This window comes from Alosa sapidissima, chromosome 1, assembly GCF_018492685.1.
Source record: "Alosa sapidissima isolate fAloSap1 chromosome 1, fAloSap1.pri, whole genome shotgun sequence".
In the NCBI taxonomy this organism is placed as follows: domain Eukaryota; kingdom Metazoa; phylum Chordata; class Actinopteri; order Clupeiformes; family Clupeidae; genus Alosa; species Alosa sapidissima.
In genome coordinates this window covers 8569264-8595529 of record NC_055957.1, presented here as the reverse complement: position 1 = coordinate 8595529, position 26266 = coordinate 8569264, and the positions used below count along the sequence as shown (strand labels likewise).

Here is a 26266-nt window from a genome sequence, read left to right as displayed (position 1 = left end):
TCCTGTTACATTTTTTAAAACACAATCAAAGCATACTGTACATGCTAGTGGTTTTGCCAGTTATGGCAAGACATGACGAAGGAAATCATGCTTTTTATAGTTTGTTGTACTTGTTGAACAAGTATTGTATCTTCGAAAACAGGCCGTTAACATCTGTTTAACACTACAACAGCATGATCCCTGGTTAATCACACATTCCATCTTGGTGTGGATATCAATATACCAAAATGTGAGAATTGATGTGTAAACAAATAATAAAACAGCTTACTTTCAAATCAATACTCCATATTACAGTGTACTTTCCACATGACTATCTCAACTACAACACTCCTCTTAAAAGGCCTAGCTTGTTTAGCCCTGAACTTTGGCCAAGCAACTGTTCCTAACTCCCACCATATAAACAGCTGGTGGGGTTGACAGATGTATGTGCAATGGAACTGATCAAAGACTCAAGCCGCTTTAACCATTGTGCATTAACACTCCCAGAGACAAACAGACACTCAGTAAAAAAAAAAAGAAAAAAAAAAAAAAAAAAAAAAAAATATATATATATATATATATATATATATATATATATATATATATATAATAAACTATGGTGTGGTTGACTAAAGTGCAGTGGTTGTAAATGTCTTGTGCCTTATGCTTGTCACTCAGACCAACAGAAAAATTGTTTGTCTGTATCTGAGGTGGAATGTGAGTTCTCGCACTTAAGCATCTTTTAGATAACACACCAATCATGTTTTATACCATACGACTACAACACACCAGTCCTGCTTCCTCTAAAAACAGAAATGGGTCATTAGTGGATCACAGAAGCTTCCCAAAATACCAGGAGCTCCACAAGAGTTCAACCAAAGATCCTTGATTACTCCGCTTTAACCCTCTCTGGTTCAACAATAGGGATAGAATCCTGTCTGTCGTAACCAGATACGTGAAAGTAATACGGCTGATGGCCTTATCTAGAGCTCCCAGCTGGTTAACATTTCAGAAGCAAAGTGATACTGCAGCCAGACTGTGTATGGCCATACCAGTCCCTCACATAATTGTAATTGGTTCGTTTAAACAGCTGTATTAGCAGTAGCACACTATTCCACTAAGTCTATGTCTACAAAACAGTCTATGGCCAGAAAGTCAGTTGTTTCTAGTTAATTGTTCCTTGTAGAGAGCAAGAAGATGACAGTGAGAGTGTTTTAGTATAGAAGTCCTTCTAGCATGTATGTAGAGTTAGTGTTCATGTTAGTGGTCAAAGAGATAGACTGTACCCTAGGATTTTAGATTAGTTACTGAGGTTGTTACAACTTTATTATCGAGTTAGTATGCTGTTTTCATTGGCTTTCATGTCTATTATTTAATTACTTTTTTCAGTTTTGTTAGCATGTTAGCATTAAGGAAGAACATATCAACTCTGCTGCATTTGAGAGGATCCAGCTGCAGACCAATTGCCATCTTTCCCCTGGCACTGAATGGTGACCTGACACACAGCACCCAGTGTCCATGGTTAACACTCAACAATGGGCACATTTACACACACACACACTGCACCAGCACACACACTGCATAATGCCTTCAGCATGCACAATGCCCCTTTTTGGGGGCTGGTATTCCAAAATCGCAACCCCGGGCCCTGAATCCCCCACACTCCCATTCAGCCAATTGATCTGCACACTTACACACACGCACAGCAGATAACGGCGGCTTTGTGTTGGGTCACACACACTCCAAAATGACCTAAAGCTCATGCTGAATTCTAAATACAGCAACAACCAATGGACAGGCTTGTAGCTTAACATTTCAAACATCTACACTAATGTTCCATTTTTTTTCAACAATGGCAGCTAATGGAAGCATCAAATAGTTAATAGTAATTATAATAAACGATTTATGTATCGACTATGACTTTTCTGCTGCTCAGTCTTTATCAGTTCCTTATCAAATAAATTAAAAGATAAAAAAGCCCATTAAATTGTGCCACGCGTAATAGCCGAATATAAGATAACCCTTGCCTATCCCATTTCAATTAGGCAGCACTACACCACCACGAACAAGCTGTCATTAAGTTTTTACAACTTTTATGACGTGACGTTTCTTGGGCATTTAGCTTCACCATCACGTCAAGTTGTAAAGTATGCGCAATGCTCATCTAGGCTATGGATTTAAGTGGCTTAAAGGCAGCAAAAGTGGGATATAGTGCAACTGCTTCCCCCAAAAAAACTTCCCCAAATTCCTCCATAACTGTGTATTTAATCGTTTGATATGTGGATAACTTTCAGTGGACTAAACAAAAGGTAAAAGATTTTGTTATCACAAGGCTAGCTGGTTCGTTATATGGCGAAGCATATAGCCAACTATGTTTGCAGCAGTGAAGCTGAGTTTGTTGTTAACATTGTTGGTAACTGTCAGGGAATTTAACCCCAACATATATATACAAGAACCACAACACGTAGTATGGCTTTGCCCACAAACTCTGGTACCAAGAGGAGAGCCTGCTAATGTAAGGAAGGATTCCTCACACCATCAGTCTCTGACTCTGCAGCCCAAAAGCTGTGTCTTTTATTGTACAGATGCACTTCATTGTGACATACTCTTACAGTATCTCACCCCCACACACACACACACAGACAGGGTGCAGTTCCTGTCTGTCTGGGTGCACACTTAACTTGTTCTCTCTGTTCTTAGAGCTCAGCACAAAAACATTTAACTTGAACTCTCTGTTCTTAGAACTCAGCACAACAATATTTATGCTTACACAAATGGTTATACAATGATAATAATAATTTCCTTACAGTAACGTAAACGTTTCTTCAGTTAGGAGCAGTTAGCCTACTGTTTTTTTTTTTATGTTGCATTCACTTTCATTGGCAAAAGCTAGCCTAATATGCATGAGAACCTATATAGATTTGAGGGAGCTGCAGCTGTTAGCATCAGCACGATAATATTGTTATGTCACTTAACAGTATCTTATGTACAGTCTATGGACGAATACAACTTACCTGATGTGTTTAATCCTCTGACTCATGGTATTTTCATCGGCAAGGAAAGCCCAAATAAGACCTGTTGCTGGTATGCTTGTACAATCTAGTGTGGCTGTGAATGAGCTAACGTCACTAGCGCGACTGATGGGTTTGTAGTCGTTGGAATTACGATCTTTCACAATGTTGTAATTCAATAGTTACGAAACAAACTGCAAATGTCTTTACATGAAAAATTGTCTTTAAAATTGACAAACATCATATGGGTAATTCAAGGCACAATTCAACCGGGACCAGAAAATAATTTCTTTTTTCGCCATAGACTGGCGTTCAAAATGTTTTGAAAGATAGGTCCCATGGAGGCAAACGGAAGTGGCGTCACTGGGACACTCTATATGGCTCTGGTTGGCCCCACAAGGCTTCCGTTTTAACATTCCATGTTACCTTAATGCAGAGGAAGTAGATTGGGAACCAAATAGAACGTTCAAGCATTGTTTTTGTTTTTATTGTTGAAAGGGTCTATACTCTACCAAACACAGTGCAACTCTACTAGTGTACTCTTTTCATGTGAGTAGCGTCTCGTTCACTGGTGTGGGCTAGCAATGTAGAGTTGGGAGTGTGCTGACGTATGACATTGCTGCCTCCCTCAGAATGTCTCCTTGTCTCCCTCTCCCTTCCATCCTTTGGCTCTCCCATCTCCTCTTCCCCAGCCTGCCTGCCTGACCTCACACACCGACATGTGGAGGTCAAACGGAGCTGAACCACTCAACCAGCCTCAGCCTAAGGCAGCAAAAACTTCAGTTGGTCTCTAGGTCAGTGCACACAAATGGCTGACTTTCCAAAGAGCTCCAGGGGCTGATTTTCCATTTAAACACAGATTGAAGGTAGCCACCTTGTCTGCTTCCAAAGACTGCACCGCTACAACTTCAACAAAGCACATTATAAAGGACAGTATTTTTCCCACAATAAATATACTGTAGGCTATTAGGTGCTAAATATAAAGAAAAACTCATCACACAGACAGGCATCGTGACCAGTTGCAGACCACTTCATTCAAATTATGCTTGGAAAAGTAGTCAAAAGAGTTTCCTGGAATGTTGGGGAAATTAGCTTATTTGAGTAAGATAAGAGGATACTGTCTTTATTTCTCGAGGTCCTCGTTCCAGTGTATCTACATAATGAAGTACAGTGTAACAACCTATGGAACAATATGTAATATCACATACTTATGTTGTCCATACATAATGTATTTTTGTGTACCTACAGATCATTAGTATGTGTAATAAGTGCCCTTGCCCTAACCCTAACCTAGAGGCTGCTTTGGCAAAGTATTGTAACAAGCACTTCTTATTACACATGTATTGATGATCTGTAGGTAGGTAGATCCAAGGATACTTATCCTTCTCTTCTCTGTGTGTGCAATAACCCAGTTTGACACTGTTAGCCTAGCTTAGCATAATTCACTGGAAGTGTGTTAGCCTATTAGCCTATTGCTAACCTATATCTAAAAGGAACTTATAGGCTAACTGGTGTGAGGCTAAAATCGTGAAACATGAAACATGATGAATATTCCAAGAGAAACTCTGAATATGCTTCAAACAATTAGAAATTGGAAATTCTGTCTCAGACAATCAGACCTTTTACTGTGGTTACTTCTGTCAATATTCAATCAAAAAAGAAGAGGAGGAACAAAAGTCAAGCCACAACTTTCAAGAGTTTGTACCCTGTTACCGAATAATGTTGTAAATACAGACAGTAAAAAATATGCAAGACATTCGCACCTGCACCTCACGTGACGTACTACTGGGGATTCCCTATCCCACCATACAAAGCATAACTACTTATGAAAATAAAGATCAACTGTGAGTTCAATGCAAAACAATGATACTGTGTGTGTGTTTGTATGTGGATAGTAGTAGCAGGCCATGACAAATGGCCAGGCCATGATCAAAAGACTGATATAGAGGGAAAACCTTAACCTTAACCTTAGGCTACTTTATCATCCAGAGAGAAGAAATACTCTTTTCTGATTGGCTGGTAGTGTGACTATTCATTCTGTATAACAGGACACCTATGAAGTAGATCTGGTAAAAAAAGTTTAGTCACCATCTTTTGAATGGTAACTGTAACAACCACAGTAAACGACGGTTGAACCTGGAAGCACAATGGAATCAACTGTAACCAAGCTAACTACCTACTGTTATCACAGTCAGTAACTAAAGAAAGTAGTAGCCTCCAACAAACAAGTCAACTTCTTTTAACATTTTGTGTGCTCTACGGTTACGGAAGTAAGCCGGTACGGTCTGGTACTGAGTATCACTAGGCCTGTAAGATGTAGTGGTAGTACGCTGTACCGGGAAGAGAGGAGAGCAGCTGCCTACCAAAAACAAGGCTGGACTCACACAATTTACATATTTCACGCTCTATTGTCACACAATGTCAGTGGCAACCGGGTGATAAGCGGAATAACGTCATTCAAGGTGTCCCGATATACGGAATTCATGCACTTGGCAGAGGAAACTCCACTCTGCTTTGCATTGTCAAGTTCTTGCCACATGCACACTGTAACAACACACACACACACACACAGACAAGCCTCTGCCTCGTCCATTAATTCATATAATAATATGAATGATTAATTAATAATAATATGAATAATTAATTCAAATAATATATTGGGACACCTCAGCAGCCGTCCCTTGTGTATCAATGTATTTTGTAATCTTTCTGTGGCCTCAAAGTGGGCTCTCCTACTCAAAGTAAATTATGTCATATGTTTTTTTTTTCAAGTCAGCGTATAATGGGAATATGAGAGCAGGCTTACAGTTAGTAAAAGCTCATGTAAAGACATGAATGTCTATTTATTATGATACTGACACTGGGCACCCACATTTCAGGTCTGGGCAAGGAAATTAGAGTGCTCAGTTGTCCAATGGGCAAGCAGAAAAAATAAGGATTTGTCCACCCCTGACTACTTCCTTTAAAGTCTGCATACAAATGAAGAACATGATCAAAGTGTGTCAGCACAGCCACAGTAAGATTTGACCACAACCAGTTTCTGACCAAAACCTGTCAATTCAACATTTACTAAAGCTACAGTCAGTTTCTAAATCATGTGCCTGGCGCTCACCTGAGGAAGATGGTTGGGTGGTTTGGTCAGAATGCCCCCGACATAGACCACATGAGGCAGCGTAGGTCTGGGGAACTCCAGGGCCATGTCAGTGCACAGCATCCACAGACGGCTGCCCTGCACCAGGTCGTGCATGCTGACGACCGGCTGGATGTTGTACTTCTTCATGATGCGGTCATACTTGGGCAGCACCAGGAACTGGACTCCGAAGCGAGACACCAGGTAGACAGCCGTGTTGGTCACCCGCTGCAGCAGGGTCATGCGGTCTGTCAACAGTGAGTTGAACTCGGGGACATAACTAAGGGGCGCAGGGGCCCCAACTTCCGCCGGATACCAAAGTCCTGTGCTGAAGACGGCGTACTGCACACCCAAGATGTGTGCGATGACAAAGCCACACATCTCGTTGGGGTCCACCAGCAGCAGGTCAAAGTTCTCCTGTTTGAGCTGTGCCATCACGGCCTCGCTGCCCACCACTGCATCACAGTTCTGGGAGTAGTGGTCCAGGATATCAAAGAGCTCCAGGGCAGTCAGGCGGCCAGAGAAGATGTTGTGCACTTTGGACTGGAGGAAGTCATCAGCCGTGGAGCTGTTGAAAATCCCAGGGTAGCGCTGGAAGCGATAGTGCTTCGACTCGGGTACATCTCGGCCCTCGGACACTAGGAAGACTGTATCATGACCGTCAGCATGCAGGGCAGTGGCCAGTGTCTTAAAAATGTACAGGTGGCTCTCGAACATGATGGGAGGCACAACGACTATTTTGGCAGCCCAGGACCAGCTGAACAACACTAGCAGCAGCAGCGAAGTAATGGCAGGGGAGGGCTTCATGGCTATAGAGAGAGAGACAGATAGACAGACAGGGAGAAAGAGATGAGGAGCAACAAAGGGTGGAGAGGAAGGGAAGAGCATCAGATGTTTTTTTCATATTGCAGTATTTAGGCAAAATGTGGTTTCAACTATAGACAACAAGGTAATAATGTCATATATGTAAAACCATTTGGACACAGACATACAAACTCTATATGAACTCTAAGCTGGAGTGGTAAAACATGAGTAAACACTGCAAAACACAAGACACAGACATACCTTTAATCACACATGCACACTGTGACAACACACACACACACACACACAGACAAGGACACACACATATTTAGCTTAAAAATGTCTTAAACGACTGCTTATGAAATAAGACATTACTGACAAAATCTGAAGTGGGACAGGGGATGTAAATAGTCCATTTCTATATAACCTGTTCACATTGATACATAATGATAACTACAACATATGTGCCCACCCCAACCAACAATAAGGAAAGCCTCTTGGAAACATCCTTCATGGATTCTGGCTAGTTGTCAGGGTTTATATCATTTATAAAACAAGTTTTTTCAAATAAGTTTTTACACTTATTGTTAAAGTTACCATGGGCTGTGTGGACAGGCCTTAATAGGTGACTGATTCACAGCCATTTACACCCAATAACACATCACAGGGCTTGTGTTTACTCAGTGTGTGTGTGTGCTCACATCAGGAGGACAAAGATCAAGGCGGATCTGTCTCCGCCTGCCTCTGAGTGACTGCTGTATGGCCTTAAGGCCTTAGAATGGTCCTGGGAAATCTATAGGAATCTGCTCAAATTAAGTGTCTTTTTCCAGATGTTATGCTTCAATGTTTCTGCAAACAAGAGGTTTATTTTTACACAAAAATACGTTTTCATTTAGGAATGCTTACATCACTCCTTAGCCATACTATTGAAATGATTTCTTCCACCCAGAAATCACTCGTACTTCCAATTCTAATTTATTATACACAGTGTACTAACTTATAATTATGAGTTTGTAAAGTCCCAAGCTATAACATAGCCTACTAAATGGGTTGTCATGACAACCAAAGCAGGAATGAATCCCTGAGTTGTGTGAGTGTGACTACTACCAATATATCATTTCACCTCCACAAACAAGCACAAACCATTCCCCTCTGCATAACATTCAACATCCTGACAACAAAAGAAAATAAGTCCACCTCTCTTTAATGTGCTCAGGGTAGTCTATATAGACCACTGGCAGAAATGCTCTGGGAATTGATGACTGACAGCTCAACAGATATACACCTGAGTCACAAATCCACTCTGCCCCAGATCCCTGATCACTATCCAACATGTGCCATATTGTGCACCAACCCAGTTTTTGTATCCCTTGACTACCTAGAGTTTACTGCCTGCTTCCTGGGAGACGTCACTGCTTGGGTTACTAATGGAGGGGTTTGGTTACCCTACACCCATAAGCACTGAAAATGTGAGGTAGAAAAGGAGGGAGTAATTTGGTGCGGGTTAGAGAAAAGATAAAGAGTGTAAGAAGAAGCAGAGAGAGGAACAGAGAAGAGAGAGAGTGAATTAGAATGAGACGACAGTTGAGGGCAGTACGCATTGGATTAGAGAAGAGGTAGAGACCAAGTGAAAGAGAGAGAGAGAGAGAGAGAGACCAAGTGAAAGAGAGAGAGAGAGAGAGAAAGAGAGAGAGAAAGAGAAATGAAAAATAGACATTTTCATTTTTAGGTGGACAATAATGGGAATGATACGTTACCCAGATGTCGGGTTAGGAAAATGAGCAATGTAGTCCATGGCTTTTTAAATTGTATAGATTTGCATACACACACACACACTATGCAGTAAAGATGCACTGGGCCAACACTGGCTGCGAATGTGGCTTCCAGAGGCTACTGAGGACGACCTCTGATACAGAACCTGGCCTATATTTCAGTACCTCCTTGTTCACTTTGTGGCACCCAGCTCACAACAACTTCTTTCCAATCTCCCTCTTTATTTGAACAATGATGTATTGCCTACACACACATCGTTTGTTGACAAAATATACAGCATGCTGCCACGTAGCAGGTCCAACACTAAGTTATTACTTAAAGTAACACCAAAGATTTTTTATACCTTAAAATAATGTTTCCAAAATCGTTTCAGTGGTTCATCAACTCGTAACAGGGTGAACGGAAATTCTGCATTCACTATCGGCTATAACCGCACTATGTAAGTTTGCCAGATCGGGTAGCGGATCTGTAGTTCAATGGAATGAGACATAAGAAACTACAAATTTGACTTGCATCTGATGTCGCAATACATCGTACTTTTATAAGTCATGCAAAATATTCTACCTTTTCTGTGGACATCGTTATTTGCAAAGCCGGTGCTGGATAAACAAATAGCGTGTGTGCGACAGAGGGAAAGTTCTTTGGTGTTGCTTTAAACACACCCAGGCAAGAGCTCGGTCCTACAGTTACACACAGAAACAACCATGAGTCAAATGACAAAGAAACTCGTCAGGCAACTTTTCTTCCTGTTACCTTTCACATGTAATGGGAGGGATGATTTGCAACTGACTTGTGGGTAGACAAAACAAAAAAAAAACCAACACAGACACACTTAACCTAACACAGGAATGAAAGTGTGCAAATTACCAATCAAATGCAAAGAAGCAGTAACATTAACACACACACACACAACCTCTCAAATACACAACATACTGTATGCTTTGGTGACACAGCAATGCTGGCATTTTCACTTTTTCATTTCACCCTCATGGTACCTACTGTAGGTTTGCTAAAGTCTGTCCTTAAACCATTATTGTCTAAACATACAATGTTCCAACACTGCAAATATTTCTCAATTTAGGCATGTTTGTATAAAGGTGTTTGGGAACCTCACAAAATTCCCCACAACGCTTACACAAGACTTTGCCAACTGTACCAATGTCACCAACAGACAACCAAAATAATGTAAGCATTTTTTTCTAAAGCCAACTGGGCTGTTGGTGGTTTTTCCAAGCCCTATTAGTTAATTCACTAGTTTCAGACTAAAACTGCTATTTTACATCAATCAAGCTGTTCCTGACACATACACACCCCAACACTTGTCCCCTATTGGAATAGGAGTGGAGGCATTAGAGCAGGGGTGGCCAAACTTTTTGGCTCAAGGGCCACACTGGGTTTTGAAAATTGGCCAGTGGGCCGCACAACAACCCCCAACCCCCCAGACACACACATAAAAAAAATACATTTTTTATAGCCTATAATTTAGTATGACAAAATATTTCTTTTAAAATATGAATTGCTTAAAAATACTGCTAATTTTATGCTGTTTAACAAATGTATAAATTGTGCACTGTCGCTTTAATTCACGTTTATTTCTCAATGATCTTCTGCCTGCTACGGTATGGCCCTCTTACACTTTTTAAATGGTCAGTAGTGGGAACTACTGCTGCCTTCATGATTTCCTTTTAAAACTTTCTTATAAGAAGGAGATATCAATTATCAACAATGACAAGCCAGCTGGAACCTGCGGCTCTCTCTCCCTCTCGTGAGTGCAGACGCGTTCCCAATTAAATGGATCGCATGTTCACGTTAGATCTGCTGCAAAGGAGATAACTAAGAGTTAACTTAGTTTAACATGATGTTATCTCTATTTAACATGATGTTTTGACATTGACATTGTAAACGTTCTCTAAGGAGAGTGAAAAGCAGTTTGCAATAAAGCTAACCAACGTCGTCTCTATCGCAGGAAAAAAATAGCGAGCAGCCTGATAACCAAATGAAATGCTCAGCGGGCCGGATGAAAGTGCTTGGCGGGCCGGATCCGGCCCGCGGGTCGCAGTTTGCCCACCCCTGCATTAGAGTATCAGCGTGAGCATTTCACAACAAGGCATGTTCCTGATGGTCACATGCACTTGTCCACTAGCATATGACTGAAACTTGATAATTCTGCTTAATACAGTTGTAAAATGCAAGGCTAACTATTTAATTAAAAAAAGAAAACAGAATACATGAGCTCATCACCTGATGAACTTTCTTCTCAACTAAAGTTAACTCATCTCATCTCAGATAACTTAGCCAAACTAATTCTATTTACTCATCGGCACCTGAGAAGATATTACGTATGACGAAATAATTGTAGCCTACCATTTGTGCTAAAGTAAAACTGCCCTGTTCTTTGCTTGTGAGAGGTATAGCCTACACCCTGTGTTGTGTGCCCATAGTATCTGTTTCGCAAGCTCCGAGCCGAGCTCATAAATATTGAAGAACCAGTGCGGGCTGACTGGAGAGGGACGAGTTGAGGACAGAAACATAATTTCGCTATTTATTTCATTCTTATCGAGCGATTTGTTTAACAACCATTACTAATCTGACCAGTTTCGTCAACCTGCGAACGTTATTCAAGGTCAAAATAGGCTTAGAATAACAGACGTATTAAACTGCCGTGGGCCATCGTCGCATTTTATACAATAATCATCTAAATTTCTGGTTTGCCCGTAAAGACGTTGTAAAAAAAACTATTTATAAAACCATCAACGTGAACCTTTAACACGACCTAATCGAAGAGCATTCACTACACACTGGCATTCCCGGATAATTAAGGTAAGGTAGCTACACACCTGTTGCCCTTATACTCGATGAGCAACGCTATGCAGAGCGACCTACCTTGCTCAGGTGTCCCTGGACGTGTATGCGCTAGAATAGCACTGAAACCCTTCGACCCCCGTGGAGAAAAAAAAAGTTTATTTAAATGTCCGGGAAGTAAATCCACACAATATGATGACTTCGCCAGAAGTGGAAGATTTCAAGCAGAAATACAGAGGGGGGGGAGAGAGAAAGGCGACACTGGCTGTCACCCGGAGGGCGTGGCGAAGACGCCTTTTTCCACAAGGCGATAGAAAACAATAGCCAGAATAACCCCACCTTCCCAAAGGAGAGCAGCCAAGTACAGTTTACACCATCAACAACCACTTGTTGAGTGGTCATTAGCAATTACAGCCTTCATACAGCATAGGCCCACTCTGGATAAAACTGGCTTGCTCTGAACTACCGGTACTTCAGGTAACATTAATTTCCCATAATCGTTGTATGCTTCGAACTGGTTTGAACGCATCGTCTTTCAGGTAACAAATAAATAAAGAGAACTTATCGTAATTCTGGCTAACAATAAAACATCAGAGCAAAGCGTCTATTATAATATGTTTAAAGTCACCACTTATACCACATATAACTTATGCTTAAATCGAGTTTTGCCCTTTATGAAAGGGTTTATAACAGCCAAGGACTGTAGGGACAACGTGGGGAAATGGGGGTCGTGCGGGACAGGTGGCAGGGCATCAGAACGAGCAAAAGTGAAGAAGAAAGCCTGGCGGCGGCTTGCTAATCATTGATAATATCTATCTTGTATGGTTTTTCTGCCCGTGGCAAAGTACAACTGGAATAAGAGCAGAAGATCGTTAGAATAAGTGGCAGCAGTAAAACAGACCCCCTCACACACTTACCAATGTTAAAAGTTCACTATACACCTCTGTGAGTTTAAATAATAACAAGGACATAGGTGTGTGTGTGTGTGTGCAAGCTATGAGGGAGGTTAGTTTGCATGGCACATAGCACAACACTGAATCAATCTTCATTGATAAATGATAATACATTTAGAAGGGCTAATCACCCAAAGCCTGGGCAAACAGTCCTGAATAAGCTTTGTATTACAAACCATGCTCAGTTAAGTTAGCTAATGATAGTCTTCTGAGTTTAATGATAACTAAAGCAGACTAATGACAGAACATCTGATTTTGATAAACACATTTCAGAATATAATTTTCTCATAATGTAACCTAAATCTCTCAAACTGTAGGCCTAATAATACTTGAAATTGACAACTGAATTAAACAGTATAGCAAGTGTGTAAGTGGAACTAAAACATCTTAAGACCTAACACTTGACATAAAATGGTTACTTGAATTAATTGTGCATGTGTTAATTGCAGCCTATATAGTTTTAGATAGATAGATAGATAGATACTTTATTGATCCCCAAGGGGAAATTCAAGAATTTTATTAGGATTATTGACTGCAATATCTCGTATTACCGTATTCTAAGCTTTTCAGTGAAGTAAAAAAAGACTTCTAACTTCTTCTAACTACTAAAAAAACGACTAACTTTGCGGTACAAAGGCACTGAAGCTCATTAGTTATTGCAGCTCTGCAGGTCATATGTATGGCACTGAGGGGATAACACTAAGGCTTTAACTTAAAGGAAAACTCTGCCCATATTTCGCATAGATCTCTGTTTCTTAAGGTCACCGAGTACTATCGGTATGGGGAAAAAAATGGTGCTACCTAGCTCGAGTTGCTGCAGTTGACAGCTAGATTAATGACCAGATTAGTGTCCAGAGTGTTAAACAAAATGCAGAACAAAATATAGCAAAATGAAACTTATTTCAGTTTCACCTTTGCCATATATATAAAAAAAACGGTCAGTCACAACAGTCCTTAGGTCTAACAGCTAGAAAAAGTCAGTGAACAGCATGCTACAGATTGTGAATGTGTTAGTGTGTCCTAAGCCTCAATGTCCCCGAATAGGTCACAAATCAGCACTAAAGGACTGTGTATGTAGGCTGTGTGTGTGTGTGTGTGCCCAGGCTTGTGTGTGCATCACAAACGGCTATTTCATCAAACACTGGCTGCTTGTTACCCATCTACCCTTGCGGGGGACTGCTATTCCATGAGTCATCACCATCCCTGCAATCTGATTGGATGTGTGGTCGCCTGTTCTGACCACAAACCCACAAGTGAACATCCTATTTCAGTTCCAATCACCAATCACCACCTTCCTTTATCTCTCCCCACCCCCCCCAATTTATGGCATACCCATCCCCAATCAGTAACTCACATATCCTAAGACCATTTATATTCTTAGTGGAGGGAAACAAATACAAATGCAGATTTATACACCTCTGTGTTTAAAATGTGTCTCTGTGCGTAGAGAGTGTGTGTGTGTGTGTGTGTGTGTGTGTGAAGACAGATACAATTATACGGCATGTAAGAAAAAGACACCTGATCATGATATCAATTCTTAATTGCTAGCAGACACTCTACAGTTCAAGGGGATAAACAATACCAAATGGAAGAGAGGGGAGAGACAAAGATACAGAAAAACAAACAAAAAAAGAGAATGAAATAAACCAAATAAAGAAAGAAAACACTAAGACAGACATGAGCACACACCAACCAGGCTTGCTGTATCTCTGTACACCTGTGTGTGTGAGTGTATGTGAATATTTCATGGCTTGAAGATGGCGTAGAGAGATGCGGGCTGAGAGGGCTGCTGAATCATTCATTTGGTCAATCACTCTGGGTTCCGTTTCAGTCTGTGTGTTCACACTGGTACTCTCTTTATCACACACACACCAACACACACACATAGCTGGATGTATTAAGTATGTGGTATTTATTATCTAGATTAATGCAAACACATACTGTAGTCTGTATGTCACCCCATGCTCTGACTACAGTTTTTCGTGGAATCATCCCCCAAGTTACACTTTTCATCAACCCCCACACTTGTAGAGAGTTGTGCTTGTTTTAATGTTTATGGCTTGAGAGGTTTGCTTGTGTCTAATGTTCTTATCTCTGATGAGGAGTGCATAGGTCATCATCCACTGTCTTTTGTGAGCGCTGTTTGCTAAACACAGGGTCCCTCCCCTCCTGCCATGGGAACGACCAAGGAGCCACACTCACAGGGAAAGTCGTTAGAGCAGGCACACCAGTGTTTCCTCTACGTTGATTTTGGGATGACGGCCTGCCACGGCTAAATGAATGCCGCTACGGTATCAGAATTAGGGCAGACGCACAATGTAGTTGCGGTTGTCTTTTAAATGATCCATGCCGACGTGTCCTCCCCCGCTGGCTGGCACTCACATTGCAATTTAACAATGAGTAAAACTACAGTAGTCGTATGTATTAGTATTATGGCCCATTCAGTTTCACTCCACATATTGTGTTGATGTAGCTTAGTTTATTGTTCATTAAGCATTCCTTTTCTTCCGCAGTGTTTCCTCTTTATTTGGTAGCGGTGGCCACTGCTTCAGAATTAGGGCAGGTGCACAGTATTGTCCAGGTACATTTTAGGCTACAAGTTCCCTCCGCTAGCTGATACTCACATATCGCAGTTTAACAATAATCAGCAATGCTAATCAGAGGTTGCTTATAGAGATGCGCGGTTATAGCCGCGGACTCTGTGGTTAAACCGTGGATCGGGTGGATGACGGTTAATAATATTTAATAATATTATAATATATAATATTTTAATTAAATTCGGGCGGGTGGCGGTTGAACCAATCAAACGCATCACCCATAGACATTAAAACAAACAGCGGATGGCGGGCGGGTGCGGTTTTGAAAATTGGTTAAAAAACGTTGGTGCGGATGGATGGCGGATGGATGATAAGTTTTGCTATGCAGTTACGGTTGAAATAATAGCCCATCCGCGCATCTCTAGTAGCTTAACTGTCTAGTTTTATTCCATATATTGTTTTTATAGACGTCAGTAGCATACACTATCATAGAGCTTCCATTTACTGCGCCACTGCGATGCGGTAGCCTATCTGTCAACATGGTTAAAAGGTGTAGGATTTGACCTGATCTGACTCAAAGGGAACTTCAAAGTATTTCCCATATATTAGCCTATTAGCTCGCAATGACAGCGAAAGTGAATCCTGGAGAGTGGTAGCTACATTAGATGCGTACTCAATTGCGATTCGATGCAGGTAAAAAGTATCAAGTGGTAGATGAGTAAAGGTAAATGGGATTATAGTAATTTTACAAATGTGACGACAGCACAGAACTTGGGCAAAAATGTTTAGTATGCACTTGCGGAGATAGCTTACAGTTAAAGGTGCTCTAAGCAATGTAACACGGTTTGAGGTAAAACCTGTTTTGTCACGTACAGCAAACATCACCTCACCATCCACTAGCTACCTGTGCCCTGAATACACTGTAAAAAAATGTGGTCTCACTTGGACAGCCCAGGCTCAAAAACGGCAACAAAAACAACCTGGTCCAATCTGGATCATAAAAACACGACAAACTGTTCCAGCCCAATACCGATAAGATGCGGAGAGTTAGGAGAGTTTCAATTGCACAGGAGATGCGGAGAGTTAGGAGAGTTTCAATTGCACAGGAGGGAGGAAAAGGAAGTAGTGAGCTAGCTATCTAGCTCTCTGTTTTGTTTGAACGTCAACAGAATGTTTCCCAGCATTGCTTAAAGCGCCTTTAATGTGAATCGCGGACTATAACCAAAGAAAGTATAGGAGATGATTTTTAACCAAAGAAAGGTTGTGGTTGTGTTTCTACAACATGTCTTTAGTAGCCTATTCCTGAACCCTGTCTCTCTTGAATCACATTACAATAGTGTGATAAGCAACCAGATTTGTTTTTTAAATCCTGGGGGAGACACCGCCCAGACCCCTGTGTTATTATTATTAGGCTATAGGTCCAAACTATATGCTATAGGTAAAAAAATGCCTCAGGTGTATGTAATTAGTCAAAGAGCCATTGGGTTGTGTGTAAATAGAGGTTACGAAAGATACTCTAGTTTTTGTTAATGAAATGTCAATTTATTGGAGTGGGGGTTGGTGTGAACTGGCCTGGCGCATACATGTGCCAAAGAGGCCAACATGTTTGAGTCAGCCACTAATCTGCCTATAGAGATATTAGAAAAGTCAATGCTATCACATTTGAGACTGTATTATCGTCTTATAAACTAAACCTTACATTTAAGATTTTGTCCCAAATTTAGAACTAAGATGCTACACTATATGACACTACAGCATAACAAAATGGAATTCTACTAGGTTACATTCTGAGTGCACCTGTATGCCTTGAAATTTAAATGCCACACTTGTTCTCTGAATAAGTCTTCTGGCCCCCTCTGTTGGACTTCACATATTATTACAATAGATTTCCTGCAAAGCATATGATCTTGTCTAAGTAGAAACACAACAAGTTATGTTTGAAAACAATGCCCTAAAAATCTAAATGTGCAGCTGTTACAGGCTGAAAAGAAATTACTCTGAAAGAGTCCCATGAACCTCTGCACTTCATGGTCTGTATCACTTCACAAAGCATCACCTTATCTTAGAATTTTTAAAAACATTGTTCACATCAACCAAATTAAATCAAATTCTAGATGTACAGTACATTGTGTCCATGCAGTGACATTTTTTGAAATAATTAGGGTCCAAGCAGACAAACTGCTGCTATTTGTAAGGAACATTATCATCATCAAACTGTAAGTCCCACAGGCACCAAACTTGTTAGGTAGGCTCATAGTTTGGCTGTGATCTTAGTCAGGGGGCTAATTCTGAAAAAGAGCTTCTGTTAAAACTTTTGCGGACATGTTTTGGTACAAGCTGTCACCCTATTTTTTTTAGGTAGAAGACACCCATAGGTATATGCAACTATATTGTTTCAGATTATTTGGCATGATATTGTGTGCAATGATCAATGATCTAGGCAGCACGTTTTCTTCTCTCTCCTTCATTTTACAGTCTAATTTTTACTGACTAGAACGGCTCGGGGTCAAAGGTCATACGGAATCGATTAATCTGCACTAATTTTTTTAATCAGTTATTTTTTCTCAAATTAATTAATCGAAATGAATCAGTTATTTTGACAGCCCTAATATATTATGCCCTTGGATGCATGCATGCATGTTTTGTATTGGGAAGGTGTTAATTATCAAAACAGTAAACTCTTCTTTTGTGTCCCTGACCAGGACTTAGATTGAGCACATGGACATGGTCCCTGGGTGCCTTCTGTTGACTGCCTACCTCACTGCTTGGATGGGGGAAAAACATACTTTGCCATACGACTATTATATAGTTATTATTACCAACTAGTTACTAACCCCTAACCCTAAAGAAGTGAGAGAGCAGTTATGTTAGGATGGAATTAATAACTATAGTGATATGTCAATTAAATATAATTTGTGTTACAACATGGTACATTAATGAAGTCAAATAGCATCATAGACCACCATCTACAGTTCTACATTTCCGCCCTGACATTAAAGTATTATAACTTGTGCAGCATTGCACTGTCTCTCCCTACAAGCTGTAAACTTGGCTTGACTCATTCCCATAGATAGGGGTACTGATTGATAGAGATTTTGGGATACTATGTTATGTTTCCAAGCTGATATTCACTTTGAAAACTGGTTTTCTTTAGGTGGAGATTGTTTTTTTTTTCATGTTCTAGTTCTGTTGCCTCTTACACAATACATGTTCATTCTGACACTTCAGCAGACATCCCATGAGTGGTGGCTTTCATTTGATACCATTTTTATGTATATGGTCCTTGTGGTTTTGAAGATATTCAACATTTATTGTTGGCATGTCGTGTTGAGCAGGAAACCAAAAAATTGGACTGAAATTGCTTGTACAAGTCAGAAAAAAAAATCAGCTTGACAACCACCATACCACCTTAAATATTCATTTTGGCATTGTTTTCCTGAAATATTCAAGGTCATCCCTGGAAAAGACATCGCCTGGATGGCAGTATGTTGCTCAAAACCTACATCATTCAGAATTGATTGTGCTTTGCCAAATGTGCAAGATGCCCATGCTGTAAGCACTAATGCTCCTCCACACCGTCATAGATGTTGGGTTTTGAACTGAGCACTAATACAAGTTGGATAGGTTGGATACTTGGATAGGTCTTCTCCTCTTTAGCCCAGATGAGTCCATGATTTCCAAAAAGAATGGCAAACTTTGATTGGTCTAACCACAGGACCTCTTTTCACGCTACCTCAGTCCATTTTAAACAAGCTCAGGCCCAGGTGGTATTTTCTGTATCATGTCTCAATACAATTTTAGCTGTTACAATTTTTGAATTGAGTATCAAGCTGGGCATATAGCAGGGCTCTACAGTGCGCCCATTTCACTTGCACATGCGAGTAAAAATAATGGAGTGCAAAAAACTATTTAGGCGCACTGGTGCCAATGACTTCTAACCATGTCAATGTTTGTCTACAAAATACACCGCAACATCAAGAAACATTACTGGTGCAAACCATAGAATCATGTCGCGAATGCAGCATAAAAACTACACCTCCCATCAACGTTAGCAGTTTCGCATTGTGACCCGCTAGTAGTCGCTTCTATCAAATCCAAGAGCACGCAGAAAAAGTGGAAAGTTAGACTAGCCAGCCAAGATGCAAAGATTGAAGAAATTAGTTCTTCTATCCACCGAATTCATCGGATATCGTAGGAACAGGATAAGATTCTGAGAATGCAGTGAGAGAAGGAAAGGTAACCTAACATGCCTTTTAGCCCAGTTGACGTATTTGCTGCAATATGCAAAATATAGCTGTAGCGAACAGGCACAAAAGTAGCTTCCCGTAATACTCCCATTTTATTCAAAGGTAGAACGCTACTGACAACTCAAGGCTTCCACGCATGCTTGTTTAAACACCGAATAGGCTACAAGCTGAAGTGCAAAACGAAAGTAGGCCTAACGTTTGCCTACTGCCTCCATCAATGCAGATATTTCAAATAAAAAGTAAAAGTATAAAAAATATATATATATCCTTGATTAGCCTATGTTGGAAAAATGGACTGTTTTAGTAGTAGTATTAGGCAGTATGCAGTCAGATAGGTCACCATGGGCATATTTGGATTAGCTACAGATGGATTCACAAATAAATAAATTAGCCTACATTTGGCAGGATACTTGATATACAGGCTAAATGCAAATATGGCAATGTATTATACTATTTTACATTAACAAAATGTAGGTTATTTCTGTGTTTCAGAGAGCCAGATAAGTCTGACCCAGATTGGCAGCTGGGGTCAAAGAGGCCCAGGAAGACCCCGAGGTGTCCTGATGAGGAGGAGGAGGATGATGAGGAAGAGCTTGGACCCCAACCCTCTACCTCCACACAGCCTGCAAGACGGGGGAGGGGAAGAGCAAGAGGAAGAGCGAGAGGTGGATCAAGAGCGAGAGGTGGATCAAGAGGGAGAGCCAGAGGAAGAGCCAGTGGGAGAGCAAGGGGGAGAGCAGGAGGAAGAAGCAGTTCTGAATCTGAAGGTGCATGGCAAGGCACTGATGTGGAGGACATCATGCCTCGACAGCCATCCTTCCGCCCAGCACGCACACCCGGTGGTCAGCTCATGGGTGGTTCACAATATTCAGTGTTACAGTTATATTATTTATGACCAATCCTATACTTCAAAAAATTTTGAATAATTCCAACAAATTTGGAGAAGCTGACCATCCACAAACCTTTCAGAGGATCACTATGCCAGAGATGATGTCGTTCTTAGCCATCATTATTTACATGGGAATAATTGATACCCCGAGAGGAGAGGCACCGCCGGGTACGACAAGCTCTGCAAAATCAAGCCAATGTACAATGACATCAGAGAGGTGTGCATGGCAAATTACTCCCCCCACCAGTGTATTGCCATTGACGAAAGGATGGTTGCATCCAAAGCCCGCAGTGGACTCCGCCAGTACATGAAAAATAAGCCTGTGAAGTGGGGTTATAAGCTGTTTGTGCTGGCAGATTCCACCAATGGTTACACCTGGGACTTCTTTGTCTATGAAGGCAAAGGGTTACCAATCGTGAAGGGGCTCAGCTACGACACCGTAATGCGGCTCGTGAATACAACAGTGATGGGTACCGGATACAAGTTATTTGTTGATAACTTTTACACCAGCCCAGATCTCTTTCGGGATCTGTTGGTGAAGAAGATCTGGGCCTGCGGAACCATTCGCCAACAGCGAATTGGGTTCCCCAAAAACAGGGCAGGCGGGCTTGAGAGGCTGGCTCCCAGGGGCACCATCCGTTGGATCCGCGAGGGGCCCATTGTGTTTGTTCAGTGGAGAGACACCAGAGATGTGCTGATGTGCTCCACAATCCACACAGCACATGGAGAGGACACGGTCCAGAGAAGAGTGAAGGGGGCAGATGGGCAGTGGTCTGTGCTGGAGGTCTCCATCCCACCAGCCATCAAGGACTACAACATGTATGTACACTGTTTTCATAATTTCAACTCTTTGAATTGACTTTTGATATCATGTCAATGTGTCAATATCAGTGTAATGTAACTTTGGCTATGCTTCTTTTCCTATATTTTTTTCTCTACCCAGGTCCATGGGTGGTGTGGACCTGTCAGATGCCTTGATAGGCTACTACACCATCCTCCACAAGACCAAAAAGTGGTACCGGTCTTTTTTCTTTCACTTCATTGATATTGCCATCGTCAACGCCTTCATCCTTTACAAGGAGATGGCCAGTGCAAGGCAGGAGACCGCAATGCCACAGAAGACCTTTCGCGAGACCTTGGTGCTGGAGCTGAAAGCTGTGGGGTCTGCCACCACATCCCCTCCACCGCCACCCCCTCCTGCTCCCCCAGGTGCCACGCACAAACCAGTGCACTTTACACAGGATGGCACTGTAGGTCGGAGGAGGTGTGTCCACTGCCACCAGAGGACCACAGTGAAATGCACCTCATGCGATGTGTGCCTGTGTTTCACTGTACACAGGGACTGCTATAATGCATGGCACACCCTGAACAAGTTGTAATTATTGTATATGTATGTAAATAGTTATGTAAATAGTATGTACATAGTTTATTGTGTGTGTGTGTGTGTGTTTGTAATTACTTATTGTATATGTATGTAAATAGTTATTTAAATAGTTATGTAAATAGTATGTAAATAGTTTTGTGTGTGTGTGTGTGTGTTTGTAATTACTTATTGTATATTTATGTAAATAGTTATTTAAATAGGTATGTAAATAGTTTTTGTGTTTGTGTGTGTTTTGTATTTTTGCACTTTTTTTTTTGCATTTTTTGCAGTTCAGTTTTGCACTTTTCGATGTGTGTGTGTGTTTGTTTGACAGGTTTACTATTTTGCACAGTTCAGTTTTGCACTTTTCTAATATTTATATACAAAAAGTTGGCCAGTGCACTTTGTTTGCCCTTTTTCTTTCAAAATCTCTTAGGCGGAATAGAAGAAAATATGGGTTTTGAGTGGTTATGCTTATGCCATGCTGTGCCTAAATGACTGGCATCAAATCCAAATACCTTACAAGATACATCAGAGTGTTACCTTTCATTTAAGACCAATACTATGTTTCTAGACAAAGGGGTTCTCAAGATATAAGCCTTTGAAGCTCAGTATGCAGTCTTGGTAACCAAAGTCCCTTTTGGAGTCTCCAAATAGACCTAAGAAAAACGCACAGACATACCTGTAGAAAAAAAATCATATAAAATCCATTTTTGAGTCTTTTGACTTCAATTTTTTTCTGTAGTAAGCTGAGACAGAGCTGGCTCTGGTCTTGTATTGTCTGTATCTCTGCTGTATCTCTGCTGTATGTGTTTACAGCAGTGTGTTTTAGTCAGTTTACAGATATTTGACTTGGACGGGAAAAAAACCTCCCTTCTAGCCTCTGTAACTCAGTGTCAGTAAGGCCTAGAATGACCCTGACACTTGTAAAAAACACTTTAGAGTGTTACCTTTCCAATGATATCAATCACATCCCTGAGTGTCAAAGTATATGGGAGCTGTACCACTTTTAATTTGGGTATGCCGTTTAGACCAAAAAACGAGGAATTTCAGCCGTTCCATAAGAGGTTAAATATGTCACAATTTCATGTTAAGAAGCATTACAATTACATTGTTTCATCATTTGTGTACACAGGTTTACACAGAGTGATGAATACCTCTACATCTTCACTTCTAAGAGACCCTGCCTCACTGTGACGCTCTTTTTCATACCGAATCGTGTTGCCAGTTACCCAAATTAGTTGTGAAACATTCTTCATTTTGTTTTCTTTATCATTACACAACTTTTCCAGCATTTTGTTACCCCCGTCCCAACTTTTTTTAAAAACTGCTGGTATCAAATCCAAAATTAACATATATTTTCCATGAAATAGTCAAATTTGTCATTTTCAACATTTGATATGTTGTCTGTGTCCTTTTTGCAACTAAATATGAGTTTAAGAGATTTGCAGATTATTACATTCTATTTTTCTGTTTTGGGGTTGTATTTATGATCTGCATAATTATTAATAGCTAAACATATTTAGTTATTAAATACTTCATATTGATTTTTAAACTATTGCACTTGTCTTTAATGTCATTACAGTGAGTGGTAGGTAGGCTGGAGGAAAATAGTCATGCATAGTCCAAGGATAAACTTATATGGATGCAATTCATTATGTTTTCTATTGTCATTTGATAAAATACATGTTCAAAAAATTAACAAGTCAAGGAAAATCTTTCTGGGATCATAGAAGAGATAAGTGTCTTGCATGACAGCTGCAGGTTGAAAGCTGTGTGCGTGTGTGAGGAGAAAAGACACAGGCTTCGGGAAGCAATAGAAGCTTTGCACACATTGACATAAAATATGCATCTTATTGCAAAAAAAACACTGTCTTTCTAAAAGTATTGATACTAATAAGGTATTCTGACGTTTTAATTTCAGGGTATTGCCATACTTTTGTAGTATCGGTGCACCGTGCAACACTAATCAAAGGAGAACAAACGCTTAGTTTGTGGAGAGACAGCAGATGTGTAGGCGCTCACCCTTATGACATTAGGTGCACCAGTCAGGATTCCCACGGGTCATGGAATTTCTGGAATATCAAAGGCATTTTAGAAATTCTGTTCGAGACATGGAATGTCAGGGAATTTTTTTTAATCATTTTTGGGGCAAAGTCATGGAATATCAGGGAATTTTGTTGTAGCAGTTTAACATGTACTTGCCAAAATAGATTAATACAAATATATTTTCTTGCAGAATTAGTGTATACTGTAACAGAGGTTTTCCCGAGACCTGATGGCTTTTTATCTGATGTCTGAGACATGACTGTGTAATGCCGTAAACTTGACAGACGTTTTACTGAGACCTGATGCCTTTTCATGATGTCTGAAACATGACTCTTGACATTTTAGGATGTCCTAATATGTACACGATACTCCTGTTCAAACAAAAGATGTGCTATGCATATAGTTCTGCATTAAATGTATTTTTATAAGTTGTTTACTTTACAGAAAATTGTAAATAACCTACTATCATGCAGTTAATGGGATATTGTGCAGAGTTAGGAAGTTATGGTAGGTCAACTTTGTGTGAATAAACACAGGGGAAATTCTCTCTCCTTGTTGAGTATCCTACACACACAGTGGTAAGGCCACCAGGGCCTGAATAGCATAATGTACAGTAACGCTATGGACAGTGTAACTTTAATGGTAACTATTTCAAACACACATACAGTGTACACATTAACGTATTTATTTAACGTTACAACTTTTACCATATTAAGACTATGTTATTTGTGATTCGAGGTGCCCTCGAGTTCTGATTTGATGTGCCTTAGCCCCAAAAGCTTGAGACTTCGGACCTAATGTTAACGTTAGAGGACGTGAGGAGAAATTAGCTGAATAAAAAAAAAACGTGTAGTCTATTGGATTGAAATCGCGGACCTCACCATCTCACCTTGAACTTCACGACCTGGACACAACCATTAAAACATACAAAATGAGCCTCATTGCTGTGGCTAAGAGAATATGCTAAAAACATCATGGCTGTCAGAATTGCGAATTGCAAACTGCGGGAGCGGGAAGCCAGTGAGAGCACGTTGAGAGGAAACAACGTTTGAAATCTTGATGTGAACATAATGAATAACTCCAGCAACGTTGTGGTAAAATAAATTACCATGTTTCATTCCAAATATCATTTAACAATACTTAACAGACCGAATAATATTGATCTATTGATGATGGAGTAACGGAATGCAACTACATTAAGTTGTCTAACTTAGCTGGGATATTGCTCATGGAGCACACACAACCCCCACATTCCAACTAGCAGCTAAATTAGCTAGCTAGTTAGCGATAGTTAAGATAGGTTAGTTTGTTAGCTGATGTTAGCGCCATGCTTAAAATCTAGGAACACGGGAATATTCCTTTCTGTAAGACATAGTTACCTCCATTGTCAACGGACAAAACCAATCACTAGATTTATCCTCAAAACAGCCCTGTTTAGCAACTAATAGAAAAAACTTACCCGTTTCAGGATTTGTGAGTAGCGATCCAGTAGTGACTTTCAGGGGGTAATGTTTACGGAACCATCAGATGCTTTGCATCATTAGGCATATTCGATCTACGTAATAACCAGGTAATAACGTTTGCGGCATAACAGCGGCCATTTGGTTTGAAAATGCACAGGTGGCTCTATTTCAATTGACAAGTGCGACAGCGCCGGTATGATTGCTGTAGGCTATTTATTTATTTGTACAAAATGTAACGTGATGGTAGGCCTATGTTGTGCAATAGGCCTAGTTTAGTTTGCCGTTCTAACAACAGCAAAGAGCCCTAGAGTCTACCACGTCTGAAACATACCTGTCAACTTTTTCCAGCTGTCTTCCTGTTTTAATATTTTCCCGTAAAATATCCCATATTATACAACAATTGGGTTCTATGGAACTATTTATTTGTTTCTGATTGGCCGAGAGACGTTCCATGAGTTGGAATATCCCTGGACATTTCAACTCAGCACAGCTAATAATAAATCACTCCGCGATACAATGCGAAGATTTGACACAATTGTTCTCATCCCAGCTCTCCACTATTTTAAGCAATGGGTTACTCCTTAGCAAATCATAACGAAACAGTGCTTCACCACATCTGTGGATTAAGCTACACAGTCAACTCAATGTAAGTAAGATAAACGAGGATGCTAATTGTTCTCAGCATTGCCAGCATTGTGTAGGGCCTATATAATATGATTGTCACTTGGAGGAGACTTGTAGATAACTAACGTTAGCATAGTTAGCTAACCGCTGCTAACGTGCTAGCATCGTGTCAGAAAAACATATGGAGCTGTGCACAGTAGTGTAACATTTATTCACCATAAATTAATAAAGTTGAGTGGTTCTGCAATGTAGGCTATGTTTCCGGTTTTTTTGCAGTACCATGTCCCTTACATAACATGGCCCAGTGTCCTTGTAACATGCATGCAGCAAAGCTAGATATGAATGTGATTTCAGCCCGACTTTCAACATTTCTTTCAAGAAGACACGTAAACCACAAAGACCCGTGAAGAGGGATCTGGAATGTTGGTTACCTAGCAACCAAGACGCTGTCTATTGAAAAGGGAACTGTTTTTTGATGCGTAAGAACGATGTCGAAATTAACATTTTTAAACTATATTGGGGTGTTTTCAGATTATTTAGTTTGTGGTAGAATTGTTGTTTAAAAGCAATATAGCACTCGTGATCGTGGGATTGGTCATGGATATTCCAACGGCTGTTGTTGCCTGCGCCACTCGGCCTCCG

General features: G+C 40.5%; 1 protein-coding gene across 5 annotated transcripts in view; it reads right to left on the bottom strand.

Moving 5' to 3' along the window:
* ugt8 (UDP glycosyltransferase 8) overlaps nucleotides 1–25361 on the bottom strand; it is a 37499-nt gene extending 12138 nt beyond the window's left edge. Inside the window, exons 1-3 of one of the 5 annotated variants that reach the window (XM_042095297.1) lie at nucleotides 24997–25301; nucleotides 23514–23563; nucleotides 6103–6929 (exon numbers count right to left, since the gene is read on the bottom strand). In XM_042095297.1, coding sequence (XP_041951231.1) covers nucleotides 6103–6927 — 825 coding nt within the window. In that variant the 5' untranslated portion in view covers nucleotides 6928–6929; nucleotides 23514–23563; nucleotides 24997–25301. Of the gene's footprint in view, nucleotides 1–6102; nucleotides 6930–11580; nucleotides 11699–23513; nucleotides 23564–24418; nucleotides 24439–24996; nucleotides 25302–25331 lie in introns of those variants that run through there. The other 4 variants (XM_042095308.1, XM_042095279.1, XM_042095319.1 and 1 more) reach the window with 4 other exon arrangements.
* Between the last annotated feature and the right edge of the window lie 905 nt (nucleotides 25362–26266).